General features: G+C 39.4%; 1 protein-coding gene across 3 annotated transcripts in view; it reads left to right on the forward strand.

Moving 5' to 3' along the window:
- The window catches only part of slc12a5a (solute carrier family 12 member 5a), a 123822-nt gene that overhangs the window by 82099 nt on the left and 19544 nt on the right, over positions 1 to 22179 (forward strand). For all 3 annotated transcript variants that reach the window (XM_026346730.1, XM_026346728.1, XM_026346729.1), the window contains exons 2-4: positions 5789 to 5889; positions 7365 to 7502; positions 18109 to 18255. In XM_026346730.1, the coding sequence (XP_026202515.1) occupies positions 5789 to 5889; positions 7365 to 7502; positions 18109 to 18255 (386 nt within the window). The remainder of the gene's footprint in view (positions 1 to 5788; positions 5890 to 7364; positions 7503 to 18108; positions 18256 to 22179) is intronic.

The following is a 22179-nucleotide window of genomic DNA, read 5'->3' on the forward strand; positions in this document are numbered from 1 at the left end:
TTTCATAATCAATAATTCGCTCTCACCCCAGCATACGTGTTATTGACTGTAGACTGCATTTGTGCTGATGGAGGCGGTTTATTTTGATTCAATCAATTTGAAAGGTTAAGTAAATTTATAGGTCTACGGCTGGGCAATAATTCACTATGATCATTATCTTTCTCCAGCACTTGGATAATTTGATCACATTTTGTCATTCATTTTACAAATGTTTGTTGTTCACAATAGTGATTCTAGAGAGTTATAGTAAAAAAATATATATTTTTTTAAGTATTATACTTTATTTGATATTTAAGACACTCTTTATTGTACTTAACAACAAGTGCACTTAGGGAAAATTAACCGTTAACCATAATATTAACCAATTAACTGACTTTTTTTTTTTTTTTGTCTTCAATGACTTCAAATCTTTTTTTTGTACAAACAAAAAACCATTTAAATATGTGATCATATGGTTGATCACATATGGTTCAGGGCACATAAACTGACCCTGAACCAAGTGTGTGCATCAGCAATAATGAAATTAATTATTAGTTCAATCCCTAGATAATTTTATTAAAAATAAGATATGTTATTGATTCTATTAAGATAAATTGTAGTCCTACATGTACATGTTGGTATAGGAAAAAATGCTGTATTGATTTTAGCTATATCTACCAACACTACATGAGTTGTTTCGTATGGTTTTGTCTCAACTCTTCAAATAGAAACTGGAGGCAAGCATACAGAGGAATCCTTCACATTCCTACCACATGCCTATCTCAGTTTAATATTAAAGTCTCTTGTAACTTAAATCTCTTACTGGTAGGTCAGATTTAGGCAAAGTCTTGTTTTTTTTTCCTGAATCACACATGGATATGTTTGGGTACATGTTAATACACCGTCAATCCTGATTTGACTGGAATTTAGATTAAAGTGACCTTAATCCTTCACCTGACTCCACCCAGCATCCCACTGCCATGTCAGTAAGTTGAGAGAGGCAGGGAAAGAGAGAGGTGGAGGGAGAGAGTTACTGTATAGCAGTGATTGCCAGACGTGAATTAATGTGGTGACGTTCAGTGGAAACAAGAGCATCAACAACTGATCTCATGACCTGCTTGGATTTGGCGTTGTACCAAGATACAATAACAAGGAACGCAGCCAGAAAATCCAACTTTTCTTTTTTTTAATTGTTTGTTTCCGTCCCACTAATTCCATTTAAATTCCTCACTCTTCCAGCAGATGAAGAATTTCTCTCTGGATGCAAATTAAATGTCTCTGTGAGCACATGTACTCTCTGTTTACTCCAGTCTGAGTCTGACTAACAGCCAAAACAACAGTCTATATTTACTTTCATACATGAAGAAGCTGTGAATAGAGTTATGTGTAGAAAAAGCCTCATTTTTCAGCGTCACAGGAGTAGTTATATTTCATGTGTCCCTTTCACATAAAATGGCTGAAATCCAGCCATGTCTGCTCAGACTAAAATTAATTAGATGCAGCCGCTTTTCTGCTGCTGTACAACGCCATTAGTGCGGCCTGAGCCAGCATATGCTCAATCACACATATACAGACATGGAAAAATCGTTAAAGAAAGTAAAAACCCACAATGGTCACTGAAGTAATGCGAAACTGACTAAAGTAATAATAAATAAACATTTGCTAAAAATTAACTCATGAAAATCAGATATTGCTTTCGAGTAGTGGTTAAATAGAAGCTTTAAAAAAAACAAATTAATGAAACTGGTCTGGTCAAAAATGATGGTCCCCTTAACAGTTTGTTGCTCCACCTTTTCACTTCAATCAAGTGGTTTCTGTAACTCTCAATGATACTTTTGCACCTGTCTCAGGTTTGAAGGGTGCCTTCTTCAGACTGCATGCCTCTGCTCTTTCCAAAGATGTTCAATATGATTTAGATGGGGCTCTAATCTCTTTGGTTACTATTCGCACCACTTTTCACCCCAAGGCAGACTGACTGATTACATGTTTGAAGACACCTGTGTGACCTGGGTCACACTTTAGTTTAACATGACCCTTGGTCAAATTATTTTCAAAATGGTCTATTTTCCAGACCATTTTCATTAGTTTGTTTTAAAAAAAAATCTGTTGAACCACAACTGAAAAGCAATTTTCATGAGTTAAGTTTTAGTGCATTTGTATTTATTACTCCTTTTGCAACTTTCACATTATTTCAGTAACCATTGTGGGTTTTTCTTTAATAGAAGGGTACTTACAATTTTGCCCAGTATGTAAGTGTATATATATATATATATATATATATAAATGTACAGTATACAATATACACACACACGCTTGCACAATCACACACTCATCAAATCAACAAGTGGTGCCCGGGCCTGTGCTGAGTCAGCTCCTCCATCCAGCACTTTGGCTTTTCCCTCTGAAGCCAGTCCTCGGAGAGAAAAAGCAGTAAGGCAGCATGGCACACAGATGAGAGAGAGAGAGAGCGAGCACAGCAGACTGTACAAGTAAAGAGACAGAGAACAATAACCGTGACTGTCGCCACCTCAACACTGAACAAGAAGGATCAATAAATAGTTCTCACCAAGAAACCCTCAGCGGCTCTTCTGTTCAAAGAGCTATTGGAAAACTGTGAATTGTCCGAGTGAGAGCGGTGGACCAGTCCTCCATGTATTAAAGTCAAATTTCCACTCAAACACTGGAAGGTTAAGTGAAGCTCAAAGTCACAGACAATAGGAAAGAGAATTTATTCAGACCTGAGAGAAACACACTAGCAGGACACCACTCTAATGTCTGCACCCAGTTTATTATTATTATTTATTATTATTATTATTATAAGTCTCATGTTCTGAATGAATGAAACACAATATATGATCACATAACAGTGCATGCATGTGTCTGTTTTGTCTTTCCTATAAACAATATAATAATACCATGTAATAGTTTTGTTATTATTATGTTAATATTTTCAAACCACATCATGGCTCTAAAGTCATTCTATTCTATCTTCTATCTAAGATCTATAAAACTACCTCTGAAATATTTTTACTGTGTTCTGACGAAATTACTAATTGATTAATCAAGGAATAACCATCAGTTATTAAAGTAGTTATTCACTTCAAATTAAATTAAGTCTAAAATACTAACACGCCTATACTCTAAATCTGGAACCAGAAAATGGGAGAGTGTAGACTTCATGTTTTGTTTTGTAGAGGATTTAGAAAACGATCACATGCTCAGTGAGCGGTGAAGCTCTAGATTTTGACCATAGATAGCGAGAGGCTTTGATAGTAAGAGCCATTGTTGGACGAATCCCATCAGATTGAAGGAGGATAAGCTGCTTGGGGGATGCAGTCAGAGCAAACCTCTTTTGGGCACTGTCATTTTTCCAAAAAAGGGGGAATCCATCATTCCTTTGATAATGGAGTTTTAATTATTAGACGATGAGGAGAAATGGGCTGTGGAGAGATAAGTGATAGAATAGAAGAGTTGTCTTTGGGGCATTAGCCCTTCAGATAACACTGTGTATGTGGTAAAGTTCAACTCCTAGTGCACGGCTTTATTTGTGTGCGCACATGCATGCATGTCAAACAGAGTATCTTGGTAAAGAAGTGAATCTAAATAATTGGTCTAAAATACGAAAGTTTCATCTGTTATTGTAATTCTGTGTCTGTCTTCAGTCTTTGCACTGGACATTTTCTACACTTTGTACTTGGACAAACAGTGTGTTCCACCTGTCCATTAGTGTTCACAGCTATTTATGTCATCTTTGCAGTGCACAACAAACCAACTCTGGTGCATGTCTCGCTGCACTGACACATGGCAAGAGATAAAAATAGTTTAAAACAAACAACTAAATAATCCAGGACTTTTAAAAATCCTGTATAATGTTTTTGCCTCCATTTTACCTGCTGTGTAGGTTTTAACCTCCAGGTTAAAGTGAACTGAACCTTAAGTGCAGCAGAAGCTTTTACAGTTTTTGCAGTCAGGGACATAAGTGTGTCTCTCTTGCCTCTCTTGCCTCATCCACCCTTGTTCCGCTGGTTCCCATTTCAGGTCTGACTTCTTCGCCTTTGTCTGTCTGAGCCCATATCTCTCTCGCTGTCACTGTTCGCTCTCACCTCATCTATCTGTGTCTCTCTCTGTCTTCTCGTCTGCACCTTTATTCACTTGCGTCTCATCTCGTTGTATTAACTTCTTCTCTGCCCGTGTTACTTTTTCCTTTCTTCGCTTTTCTTGTGCCCCCGAATCTTTTCTCGATCTCTCCGTCGGAGTGGCCCTATTGCTTCGTCTCTGTAGAACAGTGTGCCGGCTGTTAGCGGTACCCCGACGTCATGGCACATGGTTGCAGTATCATGGCTAATAATAACTTGGTCTCACGGTCCAAGACAGGATCGAGAGCCAGAGGGAGAGCAATCTGCTGTCTCCCTTAAGAGATGCTAGAAGGGAAAGGCGCAAATAGAGCACAGCTTACTCTGCACAGCCTTCACCAAGACCTTTGTTGTACTTAGTGAAAATAGTGATTCTGAATTTAAATTGTTTTCCAGCAAACATCTGGTGAGGAAGCAGTTGGCTGATCAAAGGTTAAGACTCTAAATAGTGAGGTGTAAAATTATGGACAGTGTTCTCCCTGGAGCGACATGAGGCTGTGGTGGGTTGGAGTGATTTCAGCCTTTCAGTTTCTAATCAGCTGAGATTTAAATATGGTTTTCACTGTTTCCATTATTGAGTTGTGTTTCTATTTATTTATGTTGTTAGACCTCTTCTTTTTTTTTTGTAGATGGGCCTAACAATCAGAAACAGTGCAACTCACCATGATTTTACCTGATTTACCTGCTTTCACTCCAGCCTAAATGAATCGAAGCCACAACTACTCATGACTTTTAATGGCTACTTCACAATAAACAGATTAATCTGCTGGAAGTCTTATTGTTATTAAAAAAAATAACTTAAAGTAATTCAGAAACTTTTGAATTTGCTTTATCAGCATGTTCAATCAAGGCCGGCTCGTTCTCTCCCCTCTCTTCTGTCCTTGTTTTTCTTATGCTAACTTTTGTTTTCTAGGTCTTGCAACATGTACTTAGTAATAAACATGGTTGGAGCCTGTACAGAAATCCATTTTCAAACCTCAGTTGAAAATCAGTGAGCTTGTCAGTGATCGTGAACAGCAGAAAGCTTGATCAATAAATCTTCAAGCAGTTGAATGTTATGCTGGTGTAATTGTGTGTTTTTGGACATTTGTCCTGTTCCAGAGACTGCGAACTTGCAGACAGATGCTTCTCGATAGAGTTATGATGCCTACAGCAAGCTGTCACCTAAATAAAATTATACTGCTTCTGCTGCTCTGTGCTTTTAAGGTCAAAAAGCTGCTGCGTGTTTGAACATTTTTATTATGCCTCTGTCTTAGCATCAAACTTGATCTTGTTGTTTGCCTGTGTGGAAAAACTCTGATTGAGATGTTCTAGCAACGACCATATGGAATATATAGCCCTGCACATATTGTGAATGCACACTCCATTAGCGATGGTTGTCTTTCTCTACATTTCTCACTGTTGGAGCTTTGTGGACGACAACGAGGCTCCCTTGCTTTTCTGGCACACATCCTCTTGTTTGAGCTTTCTGTCCATGTGTCTCTGTGTGCTTTAACATTAAATTAATAACTAAATAAATAAGACTAAAACTAAAATAAACTTAATAAGAATCTATTTGTGTCATATCTGCCCTTGAAAGTTGATGTTAAACCACAAAAGCATTATTTTGTGCTTGTCTTTGTCTTTATTTCTGTCCAGCCTAAAAGTAGAGTTTTGTGTGTGTCTGTTTCTTCTAGGTGACAGTAACCCCAAGGAGAGCAGCCCTTTCATCAACAGCAGTGATGCTGCTGCAGAAAAGAGCCAGCAGTATGACGGCAAGAACATGGCCTTGTTTGAGGTAGAGTCCAATATTCTGCAGACTCATCCCCACACACACACTGATTTGTTAATACACACAACCAGGCAAGATAGAAAGAGGCAGGATACACTAATTCTCACTATTCAGTGATTGAATAGAGGCTCTGACATCGATTAATGAGGGTAATTACTATGTGAAGGGCATATGGGAACCTCAGGTTAATGCAAGTAAATCTCACAGTGCTACCAAAAGAAGGCTGTTTGCAACAGCTCTGCACAAACGTATTTACATCGCAATCTCTGTGGATTAAACTAGAAAAAGAAAAACTGTTATTAAGTTGTAAATAGATTGGAATTCACAAACGGCAGGTAGAGCGGTATCAGAAAAACAATGGCAATGAAAAGGTCAGGTCTTCATCCAAGTTACCTTTAGGAACAAACAAGAATTCAAAATTCAAAAAAATCAGTAAACTCCTGGGCTAGTTATGTCGACAAAAGCTGATTGAAGTCAGGAGTTATCAAACCGTGGATTGGACCTGCTTTGACTTCAGATTGAACATTTAAAATTTTGCTATTCACAAACAACATTTGTTGATGTGAACCATGCATCGCAAAAAAAGGATCTCAGATCCCCAAAGACAAAGAGTTTAGCTGCTGATCAGTCAAATTCTGTAAAGAAGACAATTTAGCACTGTGACTACTCTCTGTAGAAGCCCAGCTAAGATTCCTCAAAGCAGAATTTTATCTCCACGAGGTAAAAAAGAGTTCAGAGTACAAGATCCTTAAGGGTTCATCCTCTCTGTTTAAGTCTGCCCTATGCAAATAGTGGTATAAGGAAGGAAGAAGAAGAAGAAGAAAAGAAGGAGAAGAAAAAACACTGCATGGTCAAAATTTACCAAACAGCGCCCTCTACATCTGTGGACTGATGAGGCTACTGTTGAATTTACTGGACAAACAGCTCTATGTATTGTGAAAGAGCACTGCATTATGGTGCGCTGCCTTGGGCCTTAGTAGCTTGCAATCATTGATGGGAAACTGTTTCCCCAAGTTTGTCAAGGTCCTGTCAAGGTGGCTGGGTGATGCAGCAGGACGATGACCTGACTGAAGTAAATCTACTACAGAATGATAAACTTTGAGGCCATGCTAAAACCCAGACCTTAACCCAATAGAAATATTGCACAATAACTTTCGGGAGAGGTGCTAACACCAGACATCTTAAAATGTGGCTGAACTGAAGCAGTTCTCTGATAAAGAATAGCACAGAGATGGGCACAAAACATTGTTTGCTATTAGCGACAGTACGTTGTGCTTGAGAAACACATTATTATTTTAACAAATAATGCAGAAAACCAGGTAAGGTGCTTCCACTGCAGTAATTAATCTAAGAAAACACTCACCAAGTAGATTTTATATGTTAAAGATATACCTGGCTGACTTAAATGCCTAAATGCACAGGTGTAGTGAAGATGGGGTCTTTGGAGTATCATCTCTCTTTCTCTGTTTGTACCACTGTAGGAGGAGATGGACACCAGTCCCATGGTGTCGTCCCTACTCAGCAGCCTGGCCAACTACTCCAACCTGCCCCAAGGTAGCAAGGAGCACGAGGAGGCTGAGAACAACGAGGCTGAGCCATCACGCAAGAAACCCGTCAAGGTATTTAACAGTGTACATGTTGAAATACACATGTACATAAATCTGTGCAATTGCGCTCTAATCAGGCAGCTTCTAAAATCTAAAAATCATAATCAAAAATACCAAATAGGATTATAAAGATTGCAGCTTGCTTAGCACTGGTTGCAGCTCTTAATTTTCATTCATACTGTGCCACATGATAAGGAGTATGGTTGCCACATGAGGATTTTTCCTGTAAACTATGGTGATATTTTTCTTTCATAGCAGCAATCAACCAATTCTAGATACATTAGGATGTTCAATCTCAAATCTGAAAAAAAAAATGTAAATAAGTGCATGAATAAGTTTTTCTAAAGCAGAGCTTTTATTGAAGATTGGTGAAAATAGCAGATGATTAGCTGTTTCTACTGTTTCTGTTATTCTTATATAAATGTGTTACAACACAGACTTCAATAAATACTGGTAATAAAAATATAACAGCTGATTTATAGTTATGTAAAGTCAAAGTAAATTACAATAATCAACTTAATCTAACACCCTGCTCAGAATGACAGAGCGTACATGTATAAATCATTTTCCTGTGCATTTACATTTGCTGCTGTAACATTGCTTCTGGTGTACCCTGGACCTGAGGAGGGTTATTATGCTTGTTGCCAAGGGATGGTCATTAAGTGTTACTAAATATAGATCTGTACTTTCCATTAAATTACATCATGAAGGCCTGTTAGCACAGTTTTTGATTGTTTTGCTAACACACTCACTAAAGAGCCAGAAGAACGCCGTCATTTTAGAGCTCGTCATTCATTCTCTGTTGACATTATAAATCTCTTTGTGCTACTGGATCGCATCTTAAATGCCACTCGCAAATGAGTTCCTTCCACATCATCCCCTGATATTTTCTGCTGTTGGATGCTGAGATGCCAGCAGGAAGGAGTTTACTTTCCAGGCTTTGTTTTTTTCTCAGCACTTGATCGACAGACAGGCGGCTACATTATTAATCCTGTGGGAAATTATGGTTGTAGCTGCAGCCCGGGATGTGATATAGCGAAGCTGAAATGAGAAGAGGTGCAGATAATGATGATGATGCAAATAATGAAAGACGTTGTGATAGACTGTTGGAAAAGTGACTGATTCACATGGTAACATATTTCACACTTCAGTGTAAAACACAGAGTAGACATTGCGAGATGCTACAGCAGTGACAGGTTGACAGCTTTTTTGACATTTGACCCAATGTGTCTAGGTGTCCAATCATCCAGAGACGTTTCCTCCACTTTACTGTATATTAACTGTTATCTATGCTCGTCGGTCACATTTTCAGTACTTTATTAAGTTCTTCCTCCTTCTTTCTTAATTGAATTCACGGATGCTCCCCTTGCTTGCCACAGTACCTATCTGATACACTACTAGATGAGCCCTGTAGATAAACAGTAGATTAAAGGTTAAAAACAGTGGGAAAAAACACACTTTATCAAACTGACAGGAGCGGTAGGGGCAATTGGTCCATTCGACCCCAATGCCCATAATGGTTTCTGTGTTTCAAAAAAGGAAAGAAAGACTTTAAAGTGGATAGAGACTAAAGCATAGAGCTGTTTTTGCCAAACTGCTTTTTACTGCGAGGCCTAGTGAATGTTTCCACCACATCTTTCCAGGAGATATTCATATAGCTTAAAGCTGCACAGAAACATCTCTTTGACCACTGAGCAAACCAAAGTTGGATAAAACCTCCGGGGCAAACCGTTTTCTGTCAGCTTGCTATGTTCAAGGTAAAGAATAAAACATTTCACCTCTGGAATATAACCCGACACCTTCAGCTCATTGAAAGCTTTGACCGAAAGACAGTGTTGTGCTCAACTGCTTTGGATGACAAACAGTTAAACATCAGCCTGTGTCAGCACTAAGCATGCTATTAAAGCACAGTAAAATGTCACATTTAAAAGGTCAGCTCAGCTTTTCTTTTGCGTCTAGTGGTATCTAGCCACATGTAGTTGCACAGATTTTGATATATCTACCTTAAGGATTTCTGCCTTCAGCACAATTTAAATTACTTTTGAAAACATCAACAGCAACCTCTTTTTCCGGAGACTATTTTCATTTTTCATAATCCACAGGCCTCACTGTCTTCACTGGAACGAAACTCCACATGAAAAGCAGCTGACAGCAACACCTGTGGATTACCTGGTGTAAATGTGACACTGTTTGTGAAAGCAGATGTAATTTAGGTGAACCAACATTTCAACTGGTTTAAAGTTACTAGTATGTGCTCATTGTACAAATTCAGACAGCTACAAATGTGGAACTATATCTATAATCTTCCCATATTCACAATGAGCCCACCAAGTTGTCCCTGATATAAGGTATATTTGCTTGGCTCTCCTTAACCCGACTAACCCTGGGTGCAGGTCTTATCTCCCCCCATCATCCCAGCTCCTTCAATACTTTAATTAGTCTGCACGCTACACCAAGTTGCTTCTTCTCCAATCAGCAGCCCATTCCACAGGCAATCTCTCCATTGCCATGAGAGGCTTTTCATTAAGGCAGTCTTTGGCATTTTATCTCTCGCACAGCGACCCCCCCCCCCCCCCCACTCCCCCTATCACCTTGCCTCTCTGTTTCTTGCTCCACTCTCTCTTCGTCGCTCTCCATCTTACTTCATCATCGGCCCCTTGAGTGAGGGAGTAAGTCAGTTGTGAGGCAGGGAGAGCGAGTGAGCCGGCTTTGTTTGTCGCAGTGTGAAAGCCAAGATTAGAGATTTGGTTGGCATGTGACATAAGGGAGCAGTCTGGAGGTCGCACAGGTTACAGTGAAACCAGTCACAGCCAATCTGCTGCCAATTCACTCTTCTGTGCATTCGTCATTTAGCATAGGACGGAAAAGCATGTTATGTCTATGGTGTCTTTCAAACTCGACATTTAAAGCTGATATAATCACATCACACCTCTGTTTATAACTCTCCACGGCCTTCTAATGGCTGCTTCCATCAGGTTATGCAAATGACCAAATGTAAATGTAGCTAAATGTGATACCAGCGGCTGCACTATCCTGAATGTGCTGCACAGTTTTTATGGGAAGACTAATTGAGCTTTTCTAAATCTTGTCTGGACCTGAGATGGATGCTAAACCTAATACAAGATTTCTAATTTATAAATTACTCTTTAAATTAAGCTGAGCTGAGCAATGATTATTTCCTATGTGTTGCCAAATAAAATAATTGATGTCTGTCTGTTTCCACTATGGTGTGTGAAAAAACACGGAAACAGTTTGCAGTAGTTCCTTATATAGTTTGTTTAATAAATGACAGCAGTATTATAATTTACTGTAGTATTTACCAGATAGTACCTTATACCACATATCAACTAAACACAATACAACCAACGAACCTCTTCACCTTTATTCAAGTAATTTTCAACATGAGTGCTCTTGCAAGAATTACAGCGACATTACTCCATGTTATCTTTGTCCTTACATCTCACAGTAGTAGCAGAGTGTTGTTCACTCACATTAACACTGTTTCTTTGCTGGGTGTTTTATGATCCCTGCTCTTAGCGGTGCCCTCACCCTCCCTCTGTCCCCCATCACTCCCTCTCCCATCTCATTAGACTGGTGCATCAAATTAGTATTCTCATCAGCAGACATGTGAAGGATGTTTCCTGATTAATGTCAATTTATGTTGTATTTTACAGCAGCGTGCATGTGTGTTCACAGTGGAGATGAACATATAATTCCAATATTGCTAAGACACCAACATTTTTTCAGATGTATCGCTTTATTAGTTAGAAATTCTCACTGTTTCTTAGTGACATCTTCAAACGTAGTTTTTTATCTGACCGAAATCCAAAAAGAAACTCACCTGCCCTCTTTTCTGCCAGGTTATAGCTGACCTGAATTTCAGAAAGCAAGACACTGAGTGTAGCTGCTGTTCAGCAGAACATGTGCATTAGTGGATAAGGAGACTTTTAGCCTCGAATCTGTCGGTGCAGCTAAAGAGAGGTTTCACAACTAACGGTAACACATGAGGCTTTGTGGTGTCTTTTAACCTAGAATATTGTAGCTACACATGTATGGACTATTTTAAGGTGGTGAGCTTTCAGCATCTCAGAGCATCAGTGTTTTACAGATAACCAGTGAATAGGACTTTTAAACACACACACACACACACACACACAGTGTTGACCGCTGAGTGTCTGGTTCATCCACAGCTGGTCAGGGACGCTGATGTTTGCTAGCTTCTCCTCTCACTGTCTATTTAATAATTCAGCTCACCTGAACAGAAACACATTTGCCCTATCAGCTCCTGTTTGGCCAGCGGAGCGTGGAGATGGCATTACAAGCTCCCGATCTGCCTCCCTCGCCGTCGTTAGTCTCCCCCCATCTACCTCAAAGCTCACTCGCAGTATCGAAACTGTTAATGTGCATCCTCTCTTTTCTTCTCCTCCTCTCTTCTCCCTGTTTCCTCCTCTCTTATCCTGCGTTTCCTCCTTCCTCATGTCTCTTCCTTGTGTTTTTCCTCTCCATTATTTTCTCGCCTCCTTGCCTCCTCTTTCCATTAACCTCCTCTTGTTTCCTTCTCTCCTCACGTCCTTATTTCCTCTCCCCTGTTGTTTCATTTCCTCTCCTAGGTTCGTACCAGATCAGGTAGATGAATTTCTCAGGTGCTGTGTTGACGTTAACCTACTGATGAACAGTTATATACACTGAGTACGAAGTGGACACAAAAACTTTCCCTGCAGTGATGTTTGTACTTAACTACGAGCTGATATTTAAAACAGTTGCAGCTCCACTGAGGAATTCATAAAAATGTTACTATAGAGGGTTTTTTCGACGTGCAGCAGATGCTGGTCCTTTTTGTGAGCAGAAAGAATTTCTGCATGAGGTGATTTAAAAGTTGACAGTGGTTTTGTCAGCCTAAGCAGGTTGGCAGGGTGTCCCAGAGCCTCAGGGCCTGGATGTTTCCTTTCCTCTCTCCTGCAACTGTAGTCATATACTGTACAGTGTGCTGCTCCCCCTCACTCCTCTACCACCTTCCACTTTCATTTTCTTTGCCCTGCAGCTAGCCAAGGATGTGAAGTTGCTTTCACCTTCCCTTTTTAATTCTTTCTCTCCTAACTCTAATATCTAGTAGAGAGAAGGAGCTGCCTTTGTTAGCCTCAGCAATTCAGGAGATATCCATAAGATGGTCAAAGTAAGATTGTGGGGGTGTACATAAAGAGAAGGGAAGGAAATCAATGATTATTACATGCATGATATCAATAGTATGATATTAAAGTTTTAGTATTCAGTGTTTGAATTTACAAAGCCAGTATTATATTTAATCAAATTTATACGGTAGTCTTTCAAGTTGATATCCTGACCAAAACAAAGATCTGCACTAGATGTGCAACATTATGTCATAACATAATGTCTGCTGTCAAATGTAGATGGTGTCTGACGATAGGGTTAGTTAGTCACAGTCACGCTTTATTGACCCAACCGTGCAATACTACAACACCTCACCACGTCCACATCAGCTACGTAGAGACACAGTCGTTCAGTAAGAGGTTGCTTGTTAGGAAAACGTTTTTATGATGAGGACCATCATGTAATTGAGAATGTAATGGATGAAATTCAGATTTTATTTTAATGCTAGACCACTTGTTGATATTGATTCAGTGGACTTGAGTGCTCAGGTGATCATGTGAGTTAAGTGCATCTGTCGGATGAAGAGGCTGGAGAGGCAGAGAGAGACAGGTCCGGCCTGGTGAGAGGCGAGTGGTAAGTGGCAAGGCAGCAGGAGGCAGTCAATCTGAAGTAGGTGCTGCAGCAGATGTAGAGAAAGGTCCTGTTGTGCGTCTAACACACCTGAGCCATCCATTCAGTGGGCTGACTACACTTCCCAGGGGGTCGGTGGGCAGCTGTTCCTTCCGAGTTCAGTGGTGCCACGCTGGCCTACCTGTGGCTCTGCAGCAGCCTGTGATCTCTTTGCTCACGGTGGCTTGCTCTCCAGGGAAATCACCACACTGCTTGCTCCCAGTCCATTAAACACACACTCATTCTGCGTGTGTGTGTGTGTGTGTGTGTGTGTGTGAGAGAGAGCATGTGCATCTATCAGAGCGGATGCTGGTCAGGATTGCAGTCCCTGGTCACAAATGAACAAATGAAATACCAATTGAATGAAAATAGAAACGCGGTACTTTCAATAAACGTCCAGCCTTTTTCCCCAACAGGGTCATTGATTCAATGCATACACAATCGTTCTATCTGCTTCAGGCTATTTCTCAACATAAAATCATTAGGAGCATCCATTAGTTCACCTGTTTTTTTTTTTCTTTTTGGTGGCTGTTAGTTCTGTAATTGTTTACCAACGCTGCACAAGTGTTTTATCATGTTCACGTCCTCAGACTCACTTTAAGCCCTCTCAGTATCTATTATCTGAGTCTGTATATCTTATATAACACCTAGGATTTCGAGCAGACAAACACTGTTTTTCAAAGCCCGCCCATTGTCGAATCTGGATTATAATTTATCACTCAGCTGTGAGCCACCGCAGACACTCATGCAGCAGGTGAACATAGAAGGTCGGCATGATTGTGGCTCTCCATTGTGCGGGAGAGCAGGCGGGGAAAACGGGTTTGCAGTTTGGAGAGGGTTATTGCCTACTTTGGTTATGTTACTCTCCTGTGGAGTGTTATGGGGCATAAATGCCTTTTGTTGTAATACTAAATGGTATTTACACACCTTTTAGGGCAGATTAGTATAATCTGTAATTGTTATTTTCAGCCTCTTTCTGCTTTTTTTAACCTGAAAAAACAACTCACTTTGTTTTTCACAATGCTATTTAAGCTTTTCCCACAAATTATTCTGCCAAGATGTTTTTGGGCGCCACTGTCTAACCTCAATTTACAAAGCCGTACCTTTTTTTTCTTATCTGTCTTTGATAAAATCAGCAATCTAGGATGTTGTTGCTGTAACTATAACATTTCTCAGCTCTTTTCTTCCCTGTTTGTGTTGTGTTACAAGTGGAAAAAGCAAATAACGTTCAAATAAAAGAGGCTCTAAATAGATGTGTTTGTCCTTTACTTTGGATGCCATAAAACAAAGTCATTAAGTTTTTGAAATCCCTTTTAATTAGAATCACTCACCTTGAAAAGACTTACAAAGCCTTCATCCTAATGAAGGTGTTCTGTCTGCAGTTGTACCCTACTGTATGTAAATGCACACAGGTTTTCCTTTTAATAACTTACCTGTTATTACAAACTGACCTCAGCCTCACTTTGTGCAGTGGCAGCAGTTTTGTGTCTAACAACAAAGTGCTGATAGCAGGGGAACCTTTTTCCCTGAAACACCTGCCTGCTAATGTATATTACACACCAAGTCCCCAATGGAAACTCAGTCTTTTTAATTACAGCTTTGCTACTGGGTGGGAGACTTGTGAAAAGAAAATAATTTGAAGAGTAGTGACAGTCAGAGAAGCTGATGGAAAAACATATGTATTTCGTGTTTTTTTTATTTTGGTTTAGACCCTAATCTTAGATTAACTGGGAGCATTCATGGACCAAGAGCAAAAAGTATTCTGCTAAATCACAAAATCACTGTATACAGTGATTTGATAATAAACTTATAGATTGATTCAGGGTTTCTGTATTAAAAAGAAATACTAACACTCTTGACAAGCAGATGATGAAGAATCTCCTCTGCCACACACTGAAGGACACAGTCACAGTGAGCCATCGTCTAATTTGCATAGCTTAGACAACAGACAAACTGTGCAAATCATTATCATATAGCAGCAGAGGTGACAGAGATGGATGGGGTTGTTCTCCACTGTTCCCTTAAGCAAACCTGTGGAGGCCATGAAGTGGATCTTTGATTATTAAAGCGCAAAGAGGCTGAAGGTTGAGAGATCCCCTGCTGTGAGGATTAAGTTGTAAACGAGGGAAGGTTGTAGGGTTGCATTTTAGCTCTGTGGAAGAGAGAACACATTGTTTGTTGCTTATTGACACAGAAAATTTAGTGTGAGAGATAAATAGAAATGTAATAAAAGTACATTAAGACAATTGAAGATATGAAAGAGTGTTGATTCTATACTTGTAATATCAAATACAATCAATTGTTTATGTGACACGAGTGAAGAAAAACTTCAGTTCTTAACCAGCTCAGACCAAATGTTTTGGAAATCTGCACCATGTTGTTGTTTAGATATTAAAATCTGAGTTATAATCAATCAATTAAATCCAATCAAGCTGTAAATGTGAGAATAGACACAGTAGATTTAATAGATATCACAGTATTTTTCACAGGTGACGCTCAAAACTTGCTGCCTGCCTACATGTCACCCTAGTGTATATCAGGTTATGTTCATCCTGTTATGTTCACATAACGGTGAGAAACATGTTGTCATGTATATGTGTGCATAACACATGATATGATATGATGTGATTAGGTTTGACATGTTTAGAAGCAATTTGCTGCTTTTCACGATTGGATCGGGGTTTACAAAGCAGCAAGCTTGCTAATTACAGTTCCAAGTGTGAGCTCTTGCTCTGTTGTTTATCTAAAGGAAATTAGAAGATAATTATATTTGGTGAGACCTGCTTGGACTTGCTCTCTCTCTCTGTTTCTCTCTCCTGCTCTTTCTCCTCTTCTCTGCAAACAGTACATTATTAATGCTGGAAAGCGAGCCTCTCCAAACAAATCACATACTGTAGCATTATTCATTTGATGTCAGCCACTTGTCAGGATGATTTGATTAAAAGTCTGGCTTACGCATTCAGCATCTGCTGTCACTTCCCAGTGCAAGGCGTCTTTTTTTAAATCCTCCATCTTGTGTAGTGTTCGTCCTCTTACAGCAAATTTAATAACCAGTACTGAAGAGATGTATTTGCCATCAGCCAAGCAGTGTTGAAGGTTGTTTTGTTTAAAGCACTACATTATTAGATGATGCATTTTAGACCAAAAGGCATGTTTGGATGGGAATGTCATATATTGCAGGTAAAAAATAAACTTCTCAGAGCTCTCTTTCAGCTTTAACATATTTTGGCATTTCTAACTGACATCCACATGAAAGGTAATTTATTTGCAATAGCTAATAAAAGCAGAAATATCTAGCAGGCTAATTTACCAGCATCATACTATCATACTCATACTCGTCATCTAATACTTAACTTCTCCACTTAGACAAACCTGTTCATAACAAGCAGATGCTCAACTGTAAAAGAAAATGTAACAAAGAACTAGAACAGTCATTGTCAGCAGGCGACACAAGTGTCAGGATGAAAGAAGCTGTTTTACCTTGTTTGCCTGTAGATGATGCATTCACTAGCTCTGTATTCACTGTGGTAAAAAACTGCTGCGGCTGCTTAGAGTTAAATAAAAACAAAACCACGGTATGGTATGGTAACTGTTAACTTAATGAAACTTAACCTTAAGCTTCCGTTTACATATTGAATGCAGTGTCTTCTACTGTGTTTCCACTGTTGTTTTTTTTTTATTATATGGAAATTTGTGTCGCCTTTTGGATTTTTATATTATCGACCTCTAGACAGAACTAAAACTATCTCAAAAAGTGTACAGTAGTTTAACAGTATTATCCCATCTTTGTAAAGATTAGCATTTTGTAACAGACAATAAGTGAACAACTACAGCGAATACCATCAGTTCAGTAGTGTCATGGAGCTTTGAATCCCTGTTTGGCTGAAAATGCTTATGTGAGATAGATTTTTACACAGTATAAAAATAAATCAGAGAAATATACATTTTTTGTTCAAAACCTTATAAGTAATCACATTTTCACCTCTAATCAGCCCTCTATTGTCTGACAATACAATGCATTCATATTCTGTATTTAAACAAATAGATGTATACAAACACACAAACATGAACATTAAAAACATAAGGACACAGAACAGCTCTTCCTTTGTCCACTGGTTCACTGATCCACATTAGCACTGCGGCAAAAGCAAGAGCCTGTAAGGAAATAAAATAATATTGCATCCACCCCTTGAACAGATTGGTCCCCTGGCTGCCTCCTGATCTCAAACTTGTCTTTGTTTCCTGGAGTAATTATTGTTCTGGAAATCAACAAAGGAGTGTGGGAAACCCTTAAACAGAAAAAGGCACATTAAAAGCACCGTTTGGCGTACGAAGAACAGTAAGCGTTTTAATCAAACTGCTGAAGCGCAAAACACAGTGTATTACTTACAGCTAAACTGCAATTATTAGCAGATATTGTTGTTGGTGCAGAAAGAAGGAAAGAGGAAGAATAATAAACAGGATGTAAAACAACAACAACAACAACCGCTATAGTATTTAGCGCCTCAGGACATAGAGCAGATCATCCATTAATCACAAGGTCGGTAGTTCAATCCCTTCATCCGCCAGTTGCATCTTCAAGTGTCCTTTGGCAAGACACAAGTTGCTCCTGGTGTGTTTGTGTGTTTTCCTCTTTTCCGTCACTTTGGATAAAAGCATCTGCCAAATGACTAAATGTAAATGCTAATGGCCATCTGTGTGTTTTCCCTGTGTTACACACGGCACTTCCATGGTTCAGTTTCATTGATTTACACAGACACCAAAATGTAGCAGGAGTCTCAGGAGCACAGAACAACATGACCATCTAACATCTGAAACCTTTCTCTTCCTCTTCATCCAGGCCCCCCAGCTCGGCACTCTGATGGGCGTCTATCTGCCGTGCATCCAGAACATCTTCGGCGTGATCCTCTTCCTCAGAATGACCTGGTTGGTGGGAATCGGAGGTGTCATTGGGACTTTCATCATCGTCTTCATGTGCTGTGCCACAGTGAGTGTGTTGCCTACTTTTATTTTAGCCCTTCTGCTAAAACACACTGGAGGCAACAGGTTGACCTGGTTTATAGTGAAATCATAAGGTCACGTGTTTTAAAAGGCATTGAAGAGTGACCTTTAAGAGAACCACATGCATACTGATGATGGTAATGAGCTGTGCAGTAGGAAATTATTATTACTTTTTCACTGAGAACAGTGGAGATTAAAGAATCTAAGGTAGCTGCTGGCAATAGGTTTCGGGAATGTGGAGATGAATAACAATATCACAAGAAAATGTGTTCAACTGTGTTTTAACTGATTTAGGGAATTGTGGGTAATGCTGCATATCAGTGAGCAGCAGTGTTATGATTATGTTTTGCAAATGACACAAAGTGCTCTGAATTGTCCACCGTACTCATTTTTAAGGTTATTGTACAAATGGTTCCTCGCTTTAAACTCAAATGTCTAATGTAATAAAAATAAAATATTCGGCAATAGAAGCTTTTTTTGAACATTTTCTGTCAGGATGATAGTTTTTATCTTGCCCATAAATCCCTTAAAATATCTTAGCACAGGGTTTGTTTCCTAATTATTTTGTCCATTCTCTCTCGGTCTGAAGCTGCGGTTGAGCTGCTCTACAGACCACAGAAAAGAAAATAGTCTCTGAGAGTCTCTAAATGCAGAATTCTCCATGTTTTACATCAGAAATATACAGAATATATACACTGAGGTTAAAAATATGGAATTAAAAACCCTTAGTAGCATCATGCTTCTCAAAAGGCTCAGCACTTCTGCTGTTTGTAGTGTAACATGCAGCTTTTACTAGAATTTACCAAAACATCAGTCATGAGGTCCTTTATGGGCCAACATTAGCCCCACACCCTAATGTACCCATAATTCAGTAATACCTATTATCTATTTGTAATATCTTATATCTATTAGTATTTGCTAAAGTGGTAGTTTTGCCCTTGATGTAACTGCAGTCACATGATGACACCGTAGCTGTGAAGGTTATCTTCAAAGGTTTTGTTCCAAACAAGGTTCCTTTTGAGGAACGCTGAATGAAGGAAGCAGCCGCTCTTTCACTGCCCCAGTTTTATTTTATAGATACCACTCACTCAATCTGTAAAAAGAACAAAATAGCTGATGACACCCTGTGATGTTCCCTGGTTTATATTAATGTCAGCACGGAGCTTTGATCATGTGTCAGAGTGACTTTGTCGTTGGACTGACACCGCGTTGTGGCCTTGAGTCTCGAATTACAACAGACATTATCCCACAGGATCAACGGCACTGCTGTCAGTGATCTGAGTGGCTGTTACAAACTGATTGTGTTTGACTTGTCTGATGCATTTGATTGTCAGGAAACATATATTGTACCTAACGTCTATTCTGTAGAGAGGGCATGGGCGTATTTATTTAAAGCCTCCTGTCAGGTATCGGGTAACAGTGGAGTTCAATTTGAATTGTGTTCTTCAATTTGTAATACAATGGAGATTTGCTGGTATTAATGTTCCGGGCAGTTCAATTTAGACTGTGTGGTCCATCAGCTGTCAGTGTTGTGTGCCTTTTCTCTGGATTGCACTGTGTGTGGTTGCGAGACTGTATGTTGGCATGTCTGTGTGTTTGTGCAGCCTAGATTCTCCTCTAGCACAAGAGTATATTTATAGAACAACCCCCTCAAATCCCAACCATAGCAAAGTAGCCTGCACAGACACACAGGCAATATGCTTCCCAATCATGTTTCTGTGTGACAATGTAGAGAGGTCTTTGAAACTGCATACTGAGGAAACGCAGTACGTTTGCTGATGTTTTTATCGAAATGCAATTGGAAACTAATTGAAAAAAATACAAAATACAATTTAGCTTTCAATGTCTCTCAATTGTAGATGTTCAAACTAAAAAATGGCTGGTAATATTTTTTGGCCAACCTCACGCCAAAGTTTAAAATTGTCATGATCAGTTCCAAAAGACAGAATATTCTCATAATGCTTCTGGAAAAAAAAGATCCAAACTGTTTTGACAGGAAACCATAGAATCACACACATACCTACTCAAATCTTAAAAATACATTATGTTCTTCCTCCTTCCCTCACTCTCTTTTCTCCCACACATACACTAACCCGTGCACACATACACATTTCTTATCAGTCACACCAAGCTCATTGCAGAGCCCCAGGGCAATAAGCCTGAGCGTGAACAGTGTGTGAAAAAACCCCACCTCGCTGCTCCTGAGCTCCTTACATAACACATAACCACCCAGCCCTCCAGGGGTTGCCAGCAACACACCGCAGGAGTGTGTGCATGCAGGTGTACATACATTTATGCAGCCATCCGCACCTCAGTGAAATCCACAGCACTTGAAGTGTAGAGTAATTGTGCACAGCTCAATAACATATAGCATTATAGCCTATGTTTTATTCATATGATGGGATATCTCTAACAGAGCATTTTGTATGATATGCTCAATCGCAGCAACACATACTGCATCTGTAACTATCTAACACTATTATTTTATCATTACGCCAAACCCTTGCACCCTTTATGAATCATCATTGTATGAAGAATGTGCATCCATGTGGAACTGCTCTAACATGCTGTTTATTCCATTAACCATAAAATTATACGCACAACCAACCATTTTCAGAGCCACTATATTGCTGCAGACATCATTTACCAAGACGATATATTCCGACATGTGCTTTATGTGTATTTTTAGCCCAGATAATGAATGCTGGCTTGTCATCGAGATAAAATGAGGTTTAATATTCTAGATGGAAAGTCATCTGTTGTTTGGCCTTCCTCATTACTTCCAGGTCTTGAATCCAAATGCTGTGAGGGGAAGGGTGGTCTGCCCTCTGTCGTGACTCATTTAAATGCTAAGGATGCTTTTCCCCCCTTTATTTCTCTCATTTTTTTTACTCCCATCTCTTTCGCTTCCTCAATTTCTCTAACCTTTTTTCATTTTACTGTCTCATTATTTCCTCTCTCCCCCTCTTCCCACCTACCATCCAATTTTTATCCTGCCTTGCTTCCTCTCTCTTCCTCTCCTTTCACACAGCTGCATCTTATCGTCTTGTGCTCAGTCTCCATCCCCAGTCTGAAAGTAAAAAATCATTCCATCTCCTTCACCTGACACTTTTGCCTTCAACAGTACATCTTCCACTGGGATTTCAGGTGACAAACAGCACACTGAAAATAGATTTCTACTTTACTATTGTATAGGAAGTGATGAAGTTGTGCTTGACAAAAGTGTTCTGTATCTGTGTAATGAAGCTTGCTAATGAAGCACGCTCTCAGGGCACCACAAAAACACAGTTCCTGTCAAAACCAATTTCTGCTCAACTCCAAGGTCGACTAAAGGTCAAATTAGAGCTAGCCTGTAATTTTAGGAAGAAACAGACCTAAAGTGTGGGACATATGAGATGGAAGATGTTTTTTAAAAATGAAAAATGAGCGTTAGAAAATAGAAGGACAGCATATGTTCTATCACACAAGCTCTCAAACCATCACATTTTTAGGATACCTGCATGCCTGAAAGTGGGACGATAAAACGGGCCACAGGCTCTGGGTCAGTGGGAAAGAAGATGCTGCACATCCTGACACTATAGCAGAACACTGCTGCTTCCAGCAATAAGACCTCGATTAAGTATGAGGTCATCAAATAAAGAAAATGCTAAAAAAAAAATATATATATATATATGTATATCAGTCTTGATTCTGTTGTATTTCTTTTTTGTGCATGTTTTTCCATTTACATTTGCAGCAAAAATCAGTGCGATTTTTTTTACATGACGGTCAGAGCAGGCCACTGACTTTGTGACAACATGATTGATGACGCTTGTTAATGTTTCTGTCTGCAGTGACACCCCAAGGGTTGTGTGTAATAAAAGTAGGACACTGCCCAAAGTAATGGTGAAATGACCAAATGGGATTTCAC

This window comes from Anabas testudineus, chromosome 5 (assembly GCF_900324465.2).
Source record: "Anabas testudineus chromosome 5, fAnaTes1.2, whole genome shotgun sequence".
In the NCBI taxonomy this organism is placed as follows: domain Eukaryota; kingdom Metazoa; phylum Chordata; class Actinopteri; order Anabantiformes; family Anabantidae; genus Anabas; species Anabas testudineus.